At 44.7% G+C, this 15,481-nt stretch overlaps 1 protein-coding gene across 13 annotated transcripts in view; it reads right to left on the reverse strand.

Moving 5' to 3' along the window:
- The window catches only part of ARHGAP19 (Rho GTPase activating protein 19), a 72,324-nt gene that overhangs the window by 40,437 nt on the left and 16,406 nt on the right, over positions 1–15,481 (reverse strand). For 5 of the 13 annotated variants that reach the window (XM_063780946.1, XM_001161035.6, XM_063780945.1 and 2 more), the window contains exons 2-4: positions 4,835–5,100; positions 3,799–3,879; positions 2,394–2,603 (exon numbers count right to left, since the gene is read on the reverse strand). In XM_063780946.1, the coding sequence (XP_063637016.1) occupies positions 2,394–2,603; positions 3,799–3,879; positions 4,835–5,100 (557 nt within the window). Of the gene's footprint in view, positions 1–2,393; positions 2,604–3,798; positions 3,880–4,834; positions 5,122–5,990; positions 6,067–9,614; positions 9,809–15,481 lie in introns of those variants that run through there. The other 8 variants (XM_016919027.4, XM_016919028.4, XM_063780943.1 and 5 more) reach the window with 5 other exon arrangements.

Raw genomic sequence — 15,481 nt, forward strand, 5'->3', positions numbered from 1 at the left:
GCTAAAAGAAAAATGAGAATGAAAAATGAGAATGAATGTCCTTATTCACAAGCTGCTCCTTATAACAGGCAGCTCCCAATAGAGTCAGAATTATTGGTTCTTCCCTAACAGACTGAAAAGGTTATCAATGAAAACAGTCCCCTGGATAATGAGAATTTCAAAGGACACTAATAACCATTTGAGTACAACTCACATAGATGTAAAAATGATTACAGTGTGTTATTTAAGCTGTTTAACCTCAATAATTCCAGGTTTAGGAAGGGCAGGTAACATTTCTAGAAAATGTTCCCTGTTAATATGAAACTGAAAACAAAAATTATTTCCAGTTATCAGCAAGGCATATGAAAGGCTACAACTGTGCCACGCCTCAGTATGTTCTCAAAGAACAGTCAGTCACAGGGTAGTGGAAGGGAGGATTTCAAATATTGCACTAAACGAATGAACTGAACTGGAAAGCAAACAAAACAAGCATCCTTCATGTTAACACTTGTAAAAAGAATATTTTCCAAATCTTTTTTAAAGGTCTAACATCTTTATTTCTCCCCAAAATAACTGTAAAATTGTATAACATTCTAGTAGTATTTACTCATTGCATCATTTGGATTGCTACTAAAAGTGCTAAAAAAACCTAATATTAGATTTTTAAAATTCAACACTTGTTTCTTTAAGTAGTAAAAGTTATTCAAAAGGAAAAAAATCTTCTATTTCTTTTCCATATAATTAGAAGAAACAGGAAAAATACTCAGGGGCAGGAAACTAAGCAACTGCAGTAATGGATATTGATGCTGTGAACACTTAGAGCCCATAGCAGCATAACAGACGTGCAATTTAAGAATGAATTCCCTACCACATGGGTATAAAGCAGTATGAAGAAACTATTTATGAGCTGAAAATGGAACACTCTCCAAGATACAGTAAGTGAAAAAAGCAAACCACAGAACCATGTGTGTAACCTATTACATAAAAATAGGAGAAAAGGAATATACGTATTTGTTTGGAAGTACACAAAATATCTCTGGAAGGATACTTTAGAAATCAGTAACACTGGTCTGGGGGCTGCGGCTCATGCCTGCAATCCTAGCACTTTGGGAGACTGAGGAGGGAGGATCACTTGAAGCCAGGAGTTTGAGACCAGCCTGGGGAACAGGCTTTCTTTAAAAAAAAAAAAAAATTTTTTTTTTAATCAGTAACACTAACCAGTGTTACTGGTGTTGGGGACTGGGTGAACTGGGTGTTGGGGAACAAGTGTAGGAGAGAAGGTTTTTACTGTATATTATTTGAATCATCTGAATTTTGAACTATGTGTTTCTATTCAGAAAACAAATAATAATTTTTTTAAAAAATAAATTTCCTTGGCTGGGCACAGTGGCTCACGTCTGTAATCCCAGCACTTTGGGAGGCCGAGGTAGGCCAATCACAAGATCAGAAGTTCGAGACCAGCCTGGCCAACATGGTGAAATCCCGTCTCTACTAAAAATACAAAAATTAGCTAGGCGTGGTAGCGCGTGACTGTAGCCCCAGCTACTCGGGAGGCTGAGGCAGGAGAATCACTTGAACCCGGGAGGCGGAGGTTGCAGTGAGCCGAGATTGCACCATTGCGCTCCAGCCTAGTGACAGAGCGAGACTCAGTCTCAAAACAAACAAACAAACAAACAAACAAAATTTCCAAGAGTAGAGATGTCCTCAACCAAGGCATAGAAATACTGAGCAAAACCCCCAAACCAAGGCAAAAATACCGAACCTATAAACATCTGAAATATATGAATCAATCCAATGAAAAGCATACATTTATTAAGCAACTAAAACGCGTTGGGCACAGTGGCTCATGCCTATAATCCCAGTACTTCAGGAGGCCAAGGTGGGCAGATGGCTTTGGCCCAGGAGTTTGAGTCTGGGCAACATGGCGAAACCCCATGTCTACAAAAATTACAAAAAAATTTGCCAGGCGTGGTGCCGCACACCTATAGTCCCAGCTACTTGGGAGGCTGAGGTGGGAGGCTCACCTGAGCCCGGGAGAGCAAGGCTGCAGTGAGCCAAGGTTGCACCACTGCACTCCAGCCTAAGTGACAGAGTGAGATCATGTCTCCAACTAAAATGTTCAACACACTACTCGAGGATCTATCAGAGATTCAAAAATAAATAAAACTCAGACGACATCTTACTACCAGCTCCTTATCTCAATACAAAGCTTATTTATCAAGAAAGCCATTCAATTAAAATTAAACTTAACTAGCCAATACCTATGAGTACCCAGAGAAGTCCAGCAACATCACGAAATCTTAACCAATATTAATAGAAGTATTTCTGTGGGTCACAAGCAACAGAAATTTCCTAGGAACTTTACTAAATTGAAAGAAATGTATTTACATCTCCTTCTTACTTCCTATACTCACCAGCGATTTTGAGGTGTGCATTGAAGTGTTTATGTGTCAGCAGAGGCTCCGGCAACTCTCCTAGAAACATCTTCAGCAAAGTGGCAACATCATTTGAGTGAAATTCCCCTGATTCCAAGTCAATGTCAGTTCCATTATTGAGAGCATCCCTTAAAATCTGCTGTCGGACACTATTACCCGGTACTCTAAACAAACCCTCTACTCGCAAGTCTGTTTAGCATAAAACAAAGCAGAGGACAGGCAAAAAGGAAGCAGAAAGATTATTATTAAAATAAATGGTCTAAAGACTACTTTACACTTAAAAGACCCTTCACAAAGCCTTTCAAGTAAGTTTTTGCCTTTTTTCACCAGGGTAGTTTAGAACCTATTGACCTCCTGAGGAGACATATCTGAATGTCCCTGAGCATTTGGAGATCTTCCAAACTAAAAGGTAGTCCTCCTGGGAGTCATTCAACCTCCTGAGGTATGGACAGACAATCTGAATTTAACCCAATCAACGGTCAGGAATAGCTTGAAAAATAAACTTTAAAAAAGCCAAATCTCCCTAAAGACCTCTTCTTGTTTATCCCAGACTTCGTTTGGAGGGGCTACATACATCTGTGGATGTTTGTGGCTCTTGTAAACTGTTTTCCCAGCCCAGAATGAATCCAGAGTCTCTGCATTGCTCCAGGAATTAGAACTCTAATGTGTCAAATTCCTAAGAGATTCCCAGAAGCTTTAGGGTCATCCCAACCAAACTATTCGTCCCTAGGCCAGGCTCAATGGCTCATGTCTATAATCTCAGCACTTTGGGAGGCCTAGGCGGGTGAATCACTTGAGCACAGTAGTTCAAGACAAGCCTAGGCAATATGGCAAAACCCCATCTCTACAAAAAACTACAAAAAGTAGCCGGGTGTGGTGGTGCAAGCTTGTGATCCCAGTTACTAGGGAGGCCAAGGTGGGAGAATCACCTGAGCCCGGGAGGTCAAGGCTGCAGTGAGCCAAGATCACACCACTGCACCCCAGCCTGGGTGAGAGAACGAGAACTTGTCTCAAAAAAAAAAAAAAAAAAAGAGTGTGTTTTAATCATAGAATTCTGGAGAAAAAAGGTACCATGCTCTCTTAAATAAATGCAACAATTCTTTAGGGACAATGTATTTTTCCAGAAGTGTCTCTCTGAGGCAAGAGGTAAATGTGACTTCATAGACACGGTCTAATTTATATACACTTTGAGAGTATAAAACAAATGAATATATGAGATGAAGTTTAAAAGGAAATATATTTAAAAACATGCCACCCAAAATTAACACTGGTTAGTTCCTTTGTTGATGGTTAATTGGCACCTACTAACTCAAGGCAGTTAGCTCTCAACAGAAAACAGAATTCTTCATTAAACAAAGAATGATAAAATTTCAAGTAGTCTTACTTTTGTGTAGATACTCAATCAGTTGGTATATCTGGGCAATGCCTTCCTCCGTCAGTGGGGACCCAAATATCACTCCTTTTTCTGAAAAACCATATGATATGACAGGGCTATATTTCACACAAATAGTACAAAATCATCATACCTAAAACCACTCAAGCATCCTATTTTACAATTCAGCAAGCATTTTCACATGGTCAGTAAACAAAAACCTTAGAACTGGAAGTGCACCAGAAAACGCGAGCAGGACAACTCTCAATCAGCTCTCTCTAAGTTCAATATTAGACTGTAGGTTCCCTGAAGGGAAAGACCATCTTCTTATTCAAGTAAGAAGCATATATCTAGTAAGTAAGGAGATATCTAGCGTGTTAGTATTTAATTTAACAAACAAACAGAAGGCCAGGCATGGTGGCTCACACCTGTAATCCCAGCGCTTTGGGAGGCTGAGGTGGGAGGACTGCTTGAGGCCAGGAGTTTGAGACCAGCCTGGGCAACATAATGAGACCCCATCTCTACAAAAAATAGAGAACAGTCAGGCATGGTGTCATGCACCTGTAGTCCCAGCTAGTGGGAGGCTGAAACAGAAGGATAGTTTGAGCCCAGGAATTCAAGGCTGCAGTGAGCTATGATGACACCACTGCACTCCAGCATCGGCAACAAAGTGGGACCCCATCCCTTCAAAAAAAGAAAATTCAAGCATTCTGTTCTATAGTCTCTAGCTATGTAACTTTGGTTTTTAAAGATTATTTTCACATATTAATAGGGCATGAAAATCAAGACGCCCCTGATGACTACCTAAGTTAATCATGTCATCTCTCAGGGACTGAAAATATTTGCTTTAGTTTAATTATTTATTTATCTAGACAGTTTTTATAATTTGTATTACTATTACTTAAGGTGTTACTACTTATAAAAACTGAAAAAATGGCCAAAAAAATGCTTTAAGTTAATAGCAACTCTTTGGTGAATGTGTAGATGTTGAGAGAGAAGCCCAGGGAGCAGCTGAGGCCTGCCCACCCTTCACAAACACATCTCCTACCCTTTCGCTTGAGAGACATGAGAGACCGGAAGAATCCTGATGCTGGGCCAGCCCCGCCAGGCAACTTAAGGTCCACTTCCCCCATCAGCTGAGCCAACTCAGTTCCAGGTAAATCGATGAGCCTTGTGATATTGCTGACCACCAACTCAGTGAAAATCTCAGGTTTCTCATGTCGGAGTTTCTCCACAAAAAAGTCAGGATTAAAGATAATGGGCTGACCTCGAAGGGAAGAATCATTGCAGATCACAAAACTGCAGATGGCATCACTGAAAAACACAGAAGAAAATCTTTCGGGACATCATTTTTGTATGTTTCTTATGCACTACTCATTGGGTTATTTGGTCCTGACTCCACGCAAAGGCAGAGGTTTCCTTATAGTCAGCTTCCTTTAACTGAGCCAGATGCCCTTGAACACTGTTCCTTATAACCACAAAGCCTCACAGAAGGGAAGGCATTTATAGGTACATAAAACAGTAACTAATTCAGCTTTTCCCATGTCCACAAATAGGTTTTACTTTAAAATCCTTCAATTCTGGATGCCTCTGACCCATCCATCATCATCTAAGTCCAACCTCTGCTCAGACAGGTTCTTCTCTCTAGGGCTCCTGATCTTAGCTGGTTCTCCACTCTTACATTACATTGGGCTATACTCCTGGCAAAGCTCCTTTGAATCTCAGAAATATTTTCTTCCCTGTTCTTTGTTCCCCAATGCCTACTATACCCCTGTATTAGTCCATTTTCATACTGCTGTGAAGAAATACCCAAGACTGGGTAATTTATAAAGAAAAAGAGCTTTAATGGACTCACAGTTCCACATGACTGGGGAGGCCTCACATTCATGGCAGAAGGCGAAAGAGGAACAAAGGCACATCTTACATGGCAGCAGGCAAGAGAGTGTGTGAAGGGTAACTGCCCTTTATAAAACCATCAGATCTCATGAGACTTATTCATGCGGGGAAAAAACCACCTCATGATTCAATTACCTTCCACCGAGTTCCTCTCATGACATGTGGGGATTATGGGAGCTACAATTCAAAATGAGATTTGGGTGGGGACACAGCCAAACCATATCATTCTGCCCCGGCCCCTCCCAAATCTCATGTCCTCACATTTCAAAACCAATTATGCCTCCCCAACAGTCCCCCAAAGTCTTAACTTATTTCAGCATTAACTTGGAAGTCCACAGTCCAAAGTCTCATCAGGGACAAGGCAAGTCCCTTCTGCCTATAAGCCTGCAAAATCAAAAGCAAGTTAGTTACTTCCTAGGTACAATGAGGGTACAGGCATTGGGTAAATACACCCATTCCAAATGGGAGAAATTGGCCAAAACAAAGGGCTACAGACCCCATGCAAGTCTGAAATCCAACAAGGCAGTAATTAAATCTTACAGCTCTGAAATAATCTCCTTTGACTCCACGTCTCACATCCAGGTCACGATGATGCAAGAGGTGGGTTCTCATGGTCTTGGGCAGCTCTGCCCCTGTGGCTTTGCTGGATACATCCCCATTCCTGGTTGCTTTCACAGGCTGGCATTGAGTGTTTGCAGCTTTTCCACTGCAGTGCAAGCTGTCAGTGGATCTACAGTTCTGGGATCTGGAGGATGGTGGCCCTCTTCTCACAACTCCACTAGGCAGTGCCCCAGTGGGGACTCTGTATGGGGGCTCCCATCCCACATTTCCCTTCTTCTGAACTGCCCTAGCAGAGGTTCTCCATGAGGGCTCCAACCCTGCAGCACACCTCTGCCTTGAGGCATTTCCATACATCCTCTGAAATCCAGGCTGAGGTTCCCAAACCTCAATTCTTGACTTCTGTGCACCCACAGGCCCAAAACCACATGTAAGCTGCCAAGGCTTGGGGCTTGCACCCTGTGAAGCAATGGCCTGAGCTATACACTGTCCCCTTTTAGCCATAGCTGGGACCCAGGGCACCAAGTCCAGGGACTGCGCAAAGCAGCAAGGCCCTGGGCCCAGCCCACAATATCATTTTTCCTTGTAGGCCTCCAGGCCTGTGATGGGAGGTGCTGCTACAAAGGTCTCTGGCATGCCCTGGAGACATTTTCCCCATTGTCTTGGAAATTAGCATTTGGCTCCTCCTTATCTATGCAAATTTCTGCTGTCAGCTTGAATTTCTCTGCAGAAAATGAGTCTTTCTTTTCTACTGCATTGTCAGGCTGCAAATTTTTCAAACTTTTATGCTCTGCTTCCTCTTGAACACTTTGCCACTTAGAAATTTCTTCCACCTAAATCATCTCTCTCAAGTTCAAAGTTCCACAGATCTCTAGGGCAGGAGCAAAATGCCACCAGTCTCTTTGCATAGCAAGAGTGACCTTTATATAAGTTCCCAACAAGATCCTCATCTCCATCTGAGACCACCTCAGTCTGGACTTCACTGTCCATATCACTATCAGCATTTTGGTCAAAGCTATTCAACAAGTCTCTAGGAAGTTCAAAACTTTCCCACATCTTCCTGTATTCTGAGCCTTACATAATCTCTAGGAAGTTCCAAACTTTCCCACGTTTCCCTGTCTTCTGAGTCCTCTAAACTGTTCCAACCTCTGCCTGTTACTCAGTTCAAAAGTCGCTTCCACATTTTCAGATATCCTTACAGTAGTACCCAACTCTACTGGTACCAATTTACTGTATTAGTCTGTTCTCACGCTGTCAATAAAGACATACCAGAGACTTGGTAATTTACAAAGGAAAGAGAGGTTTAATGGACTCACAGTTCCACATGGCTAGGGAGGCCTCACAATCATGCTGGAAGGCGAAGGGGGAACAAAGGTATGTCTTACGTGGCAGCAGGCAAGAGAGCATGTGCAGGGGAACTGCCCTTTATAAAAACATCAGCTCTTGTGAGACTTATTCACTGTCAAGAGAACAGCACAGGAAAAACCTGCCCCCATGATTCAATTGCCTCCCACTGGGCTCCTCCCACAACCGTGGGGATTATGGGAGCTAGAATTCAAGCAGAGATTTGTGTGGGGACATAGCCAAACCGTATCAATCACTTTTTACTTCTAATATGTTGTTATATTTAAGAACTGTATAATTGAAACTCTTAGAGCAGACACATAGTTTGTATCCATTAACAATAAATTCTAATGGCTTGTTCTAATCTTTATTACATAAACAGTTATCTATTATATAACCAACAAATGGTCATAACACATAAGCTAGAAAGGACAAGTTATCATATCTCAGTCGGGCAGAATTGAAATTCACCTGACTCATACAAACATACCCACAGTAAAAGCAATCACAACTTAAAAGTGGTCCATTATACCCTAGGTACCAAAGCCCTGTTCCAGGAAAAATGATGGCACTTCTAAATATTAAATATAACTAATCTACAAAGGACATTGTCAATACTACATGGATAATTGTTAATAACAGTATAGTGAAAACAAGGCATGGGTAAACTTCAAAATTCGTCTCTATTTCCTTGAAAACTTATTACGTGATTTAATCAATAGCCCACATCTTCAGCTGGTGGCTAGGAGATTCCTTCTTTTCTCTGAAATGACAATGTATTATCAGAAATAGCATAAAAATTAAAAACTAGGAATGTATGTCCTCAAGCCAAAAAGTAACTAAAAAAACTAGAATTTAAAATGCTTCTCTCTTCAACCTTTTTACACACTAGGTTATTTTTCCTGTTCAAATGCCAATGATGATAAATAAAAGCCAATTAGAATTAGAAGTAACTTCATCTTAAATCATTGACAAGAGCCTCTTTTTTTAACATCAGCTTATTTCAGTCAAGAAGCACGGGTCAATATAAGACTATTGTTTATAATCACTGCCAATGAGAAATTACTACCCTATCAGGAGAGCCAGAAAAATCATAAAATGCATAGCACCAAAAAGAGTCTTATAATTTATTGAGTCTAAACTAATCATTTTCTGGAATTCACATCCCTTTTAATTCTCAATAACTGATTCAGATCAAATTAGCATTAACATAAAAATGTGTATTAATAGCAACCATTATATTCCTGAAACAGAAACATATCCATACCTAAAACTTACACTTTTATTAATGTCCAGAGCAAAACTCAGGATTCTAACACTTTCAACACAGTTGACCCTTCCAGCACTAAACTGGATCAAATATTGTACACAAGTGAGAAAGAAACTAGAAGCAACATGTATCGTTTTTCAATAGAATCCTTCCTACTTGGACATCATCCCCAAAACTACTCCCTCCTAAACAGCACAAACAGGTAGAAGAATAAACAGGTTCAAGACTGCTCCTACTACTTATAAGGAATACAAGAAAAAAAAAGATACCTTGGATCTCCTAACACATAAGTAACATGTAAACAATCTCAGTTTCTTTTCCCCTCTGTTTTTTCTCCCCTTTCTTCCCATGTTCATTCTTTCTTGTTATGTCACACTTTAATTTCCTTAAGCTAGTTCTTTTCTTTTCCCCTACTTTTCTTTTCTCACTTTTTCTGTGTGGACCACCTGGTAAAACAATATCTAAGAGATGGAAATAGTTAAAAGAGAAATCAAATGGAAGATGAAAGATGGAAAAGAGTTACAGCAGGTTATTTTTCTTAAAGTTATTCCCATATCACAAAGCCCACTAATCCCTTTCCAAAGAATACACAACACCACAATATAAAGCTAAAAATATCAAGAAACATATTTAAGAACTTAAGAAATGTACAGGACTAAAGAAAAAACTACTATATTTAAGCAAAAACAACTTTCTACTCTACAATATTGTAAAACAAACAAAATATACTAAAGTTCAAGAAAATAAATACATTTCTTACATAAGTGCTGAAAGTTTCTGATGAGGCATTGGTAAATCGAAGAGACAGGAAGAAAGCTTTCCTCTTGTTTGTTGTGACAAAGAAACTCTCCTTTCCCTGCCCCAGCACAGCCTACGCAAATTCCAGACATGTTAGAGGATACAAGGGCACATTATGGGGCCTGAAAGGCAGTACTTAGGACTCTGAGCACTCATCTGCAAGTAGGAAAATAGAGATTAAAAAACTAGACCAGTTAATTAACTGTATTTGCCAATGCATAGATGAAGCTCAAAAGCAGACTCCCATCACCAGTTAAGTTATGCTAGATGAAACAGTTACAAATGTAAAAGCATATAACAGGTAGTTTTACAATATGGGGGAGGGGTGATCCCTACCTCACATCACAGACAAAAAATAAATTCCAAACAAAGTAAAGATCTAAATATGACCCTCTCCCTCTCCCTCTCCCTCTCCCCACGGTCTCCCTCTCCCTCTCTTTCCACGGTCTCCCTCTGATGCCGAGCCGAAGCTGGACGGTACTGCTGCCATCTCAGCTCACTGCAACCTCCCTGCCTGATTCTCCTGCCTCAGCCTGCCGAGTGCCTGCGATTGCAGGCGCGCGCCGCCACGCCTGACTGGTTTTCGTATTTTTTTGGTGGAGACGGGGTTTCGATGTGTCGGCCGGGCTGGTCTCCAGCTCCTAACCGCGAGTGATCTGCCAGCCTCGGCCTCCCGAGGTGCCGGGATTGCAGACGGAGTCTCGTTAACTCAGTGCTCAATGGCGCCCAGGCCGGAGTGCAGTGGCGTGATCTCGGCTCGCTACAACCACCTCCCAGCCGCCTGCCTTGGCCTCCCTAAGTGCCGAGATTGCAGCCTCTGCCTGGCAGCCACCCCGTCTGGGAAGTGAGGAGCGTCTCCGCCTGACCGCCCATCGTCTGGGATGTGAGGAGCCCCTCTGCCTGGCTGCCCAGTCTGGAAAGTGAGGAGCGTCTCTGCCCGGCCGCCATCCCATCTAGGAAGTGAGGCGCGCCTCTTCCCGGCCGCCATCACATCTGGGAAGTGAGGAGTGTCTCTGCCCAGCCACCCATCATCTGAGATGTGGGGAGCACCTCTGCCCTGCCGCCCCGTCCGGGATGTGAGGAGCGTCTCTGCCCGGCCGCCCCATCTGAGAAGTGAGGAGACCCTCTGCCTGGCAACCGCCCCGTCTGAGAAGTGAGGAACCCCTCTGCCCGGCAGCCACCCCATCTGAGAAGTGAGGAGCGTCCTCCCTCCTCGTCCGGGAGGGAGGTGGGGGGGTCAGCCCCCCGCCCGGCCAGCCGCCCTGTCCAGGAGGGAGGTGGGGGGATCAGCCCCCCGCCCGGCCAGCCGCCCCGTCCGGGAGGTGAGGGGCGCCTCTGCCCGGCCGCCCCTACCGGGAAGTGAGGAGCCCCTCTGCCCGGCCAGTCGCCCCATCCGGGAGGGAGGTAGGGGGGTCAGCCCCCCACCCGGCCAGCCGCCCCGTCCGGGAGGTGAGGGGCGCCTCTGCCCGGCCGCCCCTACCGGGAAGTGAGGAGCCCCTCTGCCCGGCCAGCCGCCCTGTCCGGGAGGGAGGTAGGGGGGTCAGCCCCCCGCCTGGCCAGCCGCCCCATCCGGGAGGTGAGGGGCGCCTCTGCCCGGCCGCCCCTACTGGGAAGTGAGGAGCCCCTCTGCCCGGCCAGCCGCCCCATCTGGGAGGGAGGTGGGGGGGTCAGCCCCCCGCCCGGCCAGCCGCCCCATCCGGGAGGGAGGTGGGGGGGTCAGCCCCCCGCCCGGCCAGCCGCCTCGTCCGGGAGGGAGGTGGGGGGATCAGCCCCCCGCCTGGCCAGCCGCCCTGTCCCGGAGGTGAGGGGCGCCTCTGCCCGGCCGCCCCTACTGGGAAGTGAGGAGCCCCTCTGCCCGGCCAGCCGCCCCGTCCGGGAGGGAGGTGGGGGGGTCAGCCCCCTGCCCGGCCAGCCGCCCCGTCCGGGAGGGAGGTGGGGGGATCAGCCCCCCGCCCGGCCAGCCGCCCTGTCCGGGAGGTGAGGGGCGCCTCTGCCCGGCCGCCCCTACCGGGAAGTGAGGAGCCCCTCTGCCCGGCCAGCCGCCCCGTCCGGGAGGGAGGTGGGGGGATCAGCCCCCCGCCCGGCCAGCCGCCCTGTCCGGGAGGTGAGGGGCGCCTCTGCCCGGCCACCCCTACCGGGAAGTGAGGAGCCCCTCTGCCCGGCCAGCCGCCCCGTCCGGGAGGGAGGTGGGGGGGTTAGCCCCCCGCCCGGCCAGCCGCCCTGTCGGGGAAGTGAGGGGCGCCTCTGCCCGGCCGCCCCTACTGGGAAGTGAGGAGCCCCTCTGCCCGGCCAGCCGCCCTGTCCGGGAGGGAGGTGGGGGGTCAGCCCCCCGCCCGGCCAGCCGCCCCGTCCGGGAGGGAGGTGGGGGGGTCAGCCCCCCGCCCGGCCAGCCGCCCCATCCGGGAGGGAGGTGGGGGGGGGGTCAGCCCCCCGCCGGGCCAGCCGCCCCGTCCGGGAGGTGAGGGGCGCTTCTGCCTGGCCGCCCCTACTGGGAAGTGAGGAGCTCCTCTGCCCGGCCACCACCCCGTCTGGGAGGTGTACCCAACAGCTCATTGAGAACGGGCCATGAAGACAATGGCGGTTTTGTGGAATAGAAAGGGGGGAAAGGTGGGGAAAAGATTGAGAAATCAGATGGTTGCCGTGTCTGTGTAGAAAGAGGTAGACATGGGAGACTTTTCATTTTGTTCTGTACTAAGAAAAATTCTTCTGCCTTGGGATCCTGCTGATCTGTGACCTTACCCCCAACCCTGTGCTCTCTGAAACATGTGCTGTATCCACTCAGGGTTGAATGGATTAAGGGCGCTGCAAGATGCGCTTTGTTAAACAGATGCTTGAAGGCAGCATGTTCGTTAAGAGTCATCACCACTCCCTAATCTCAAGTACCCAGGGACACAAACACTGCGGAAGGCCGCAGGGTCCTCTGCCTAGGAAAACCAGAGAACTTTGTTCACTTGTTTATCTGCTGACCTTCCCTCCACTATTGTCCTGTGACCCTGCCAAATCCCCCTCTGCGAGAAACACCCAAGAATGATCAATAAAAAATAAAAAAATAAAAAATAATAAAAAAAAGATCTAAATATGAAAAGCCAAATTTAAAAACATTAAAAAACAATATAGAATAAATTAATGCAACAGAGAAAGAGTTTCTTAAACAAGACATAAAAAGCACAATCTCCAAAGAATCATAAATTTAACTACATTAAATTTTTCTGTATAACAAATGACATTACACACTAAATGTCTTAAAAATGAAGTCACAATGCCTCTAAAGAGAAATGGATAAAAGGGGAAGAAGAGTGGGAGAGAAAGTTTTCACTGTATGCTCTTTTGTATTTTCTGGATTTTATATTCATTTGAACGTACTATCCATTCATAATAAATAAATAAATAAATAGATAAATAAATCTAAAACTTTAAAAGTAATAATAAAATACAAGACAAGCCACAGACTGAAAAAAACATGTTTGCTATGCATATAACCAAGGATCAGTATTCAGAATTTACCAGTAAGCCAAAAAATTAATAAGGAAAAGACACTTGACTCAATAGAAAATTAGTCAAATGACATGACCAGTAATGCAGAGGAGGGGACCTAATGACTAATAAACATAAAAAGAATCTCAACTTTACAAGTTATCAGAATAAAGCAAATTTAAAAATAGTATCTTTCCCTACTCATCACTTAGCAAAATCAAATTCAGGTGGTATACTTTTATTCTCAGTTTGTTATGTTATGTTATGTTATTTATTTATTTATTTATTTTAGACAGAGTCTCACTCTTGTCACCCAGGCTGCAGTGTAGTGGCACAATCTTGGCTCACTGCAGCCTCTGCCTTCCAGAGGAGATATATATATTTATTTATGTATTTACTTATTTAAAATTGTGTATTGGTGTTTAATTTTATCAAATACTTATCAAAAATTTTTTGTGCCTCTATTGATGATCATATAATTTTTCTCCTTTATGGTAAATAATACAGATTTTCTATTGTTAAACCAACCTTGCATTTCTCAAATAACTCAACTTTGTTATGATGTATTATCATTTTTACATGTTGCTGAATTTGGTTTGCTAATAGTCTAGATTTCCCATTCATTCATAAGTGAGATTGGTCTTAAATTTTCCTTTCTTGTAATGTCTTCATTAGGTTTTATATCAAGGTTGTTCTAGCCTTATACACTTAGGTGGGAAATATGTCTTTTTTTTTTTTTTTTTTTTTTTTTTCAGATAGAGTCTCACTCTGTCACCCGAACTGGAGTGCAGTGGCACGATCTCAGCTAACTGCAACTTCCACCTCCCAGGTTCAAGCAATTCTCCTGCCTCAGCCTCCTGAGTAGCTGGGACTAGGCACACACCACCCCACCCATCTAAATTTTTTGTATTTTAGTAGAGATGGGATTTCATCGTGTTGCCCAGGCTGGTCTCGAACTCCTGAGCTCAGGCAATCTGCCCGCCTTGGTCTCCCACAAGCATGAGCCACCACGCCTGGCCAATATGTCTTATTTTTCTATTTTCTGAAAAAATTTATGTGAGATTAGTGTTATTTCTTCTTTAAATATGTGACAGAATTGGCGGATGAAGCCACCTGAACCTAGAATTTTCTTTGTGAAAAAGTTTTTCGTTACACATTCCACTTATTTTGTGTTATGGGACTACTCACATTTTCCTTTACTTCTTGTGTTAATTTTGTTAAGTTGTAGATTTCAAGGAATTTGTCTATTTCACATAAACCTTCAAACTTTATTGGTATAAATTTGTATATAATATCCTCTTATCTTTTTTAATGTCTCTACGTTCCATAGTAATGTCCTCCTCTTTGTTCCTGATATTGGTAATTTTTTTTCAATGTAATTAGCTTTGTCAAGGTTCCAACTTCTAGCTTTGTTGAACCTCTCTATTGATTATGTTTGTTGTTTTTGTTTTTTTTGAGATGGAGTCTCGCTCTGTCGCCCAGGCTGGAGTGCAGTGGTACGATCTCGGCTCACTGCAAGCTCTGCCTCCTGGGTTCACGCCATTCTCCTGCCTCAGCCTCCCGAGTAGCTGGGACTACAGGCGCCCGCCACCACGCCCGGCTAATTTTTTGTATTTTTAGTGGAGACGGGGTTTCACCGTGTTAGCCAGGATGGTCTCGATCTCCTGACCTTGTGATCCACCCGCCTTGGCCTCCCAAAGTGCTGGGATTACAGGCGTGAGCCACAGCGCCCAGCCTGCTTGTTGTTTATTTCATTAGTTTCTTTTTTTTTCTCTTTGAGATGAAGTCTTGCTCTGTCTTCCAGGCCGGAGTGCAATGGCACAGTCTTGGCTCACTGCAACCTCCACCTCCCGGATTCAAGCAATTCTCGTGCCTCAGCCTCCCCAGTAGCTGGAATTACAGGCACACACCACCACACCCAGCTAATTTTTGTATTTTTAGTAAAGGCAGGGTTTCATCATGTTGGCCAGGCTGGTCTCGAACTCCTGACCTCAGGTGATCCACCCACCTCAGCCTCCCAAAATGCTGGAATTATAGGCATGAGCCACCACGCCCAGCCTATTTCATTAATTTCTGCTTTTTTTTTTTTTTTTTTTTTGAGACAGAGACTCACTCTGTCGCCCAGACTCACTCTGTCACCCAGGCTGGAGTACAGTGGCACTATCCTGGCTCACTGTAACTTCTGCCTCCTTGGTTCAAGCGATTCTCATGCCTCAGACTCCTGAGTAGTTGGGATTACAGGTGAGTGCCATCGTGCCCAGCTAATTTTTGTATTTTTAGTAGAGACAGGGTTTCACATGTTGAGCAGGTTGGTCTCGAACTCCTGGGCTCAAGCAATCCACCCACCTTGGCCTC

This window comes from Pan troglodytes, chromosome 8 (assembly GCF_028858775.2).
Source record: "Pan troglodytes isolate AG18354 chromosome 8, NHGRI_mPanTro3-v2.0_pri, whole genome shotgun sequence".
NCBI classification, from domain to species: Eukaryota; Metazoa; Chordata; class Mammalia; order Primates; family Hominidae; genus Pan; species Pan troglodytes.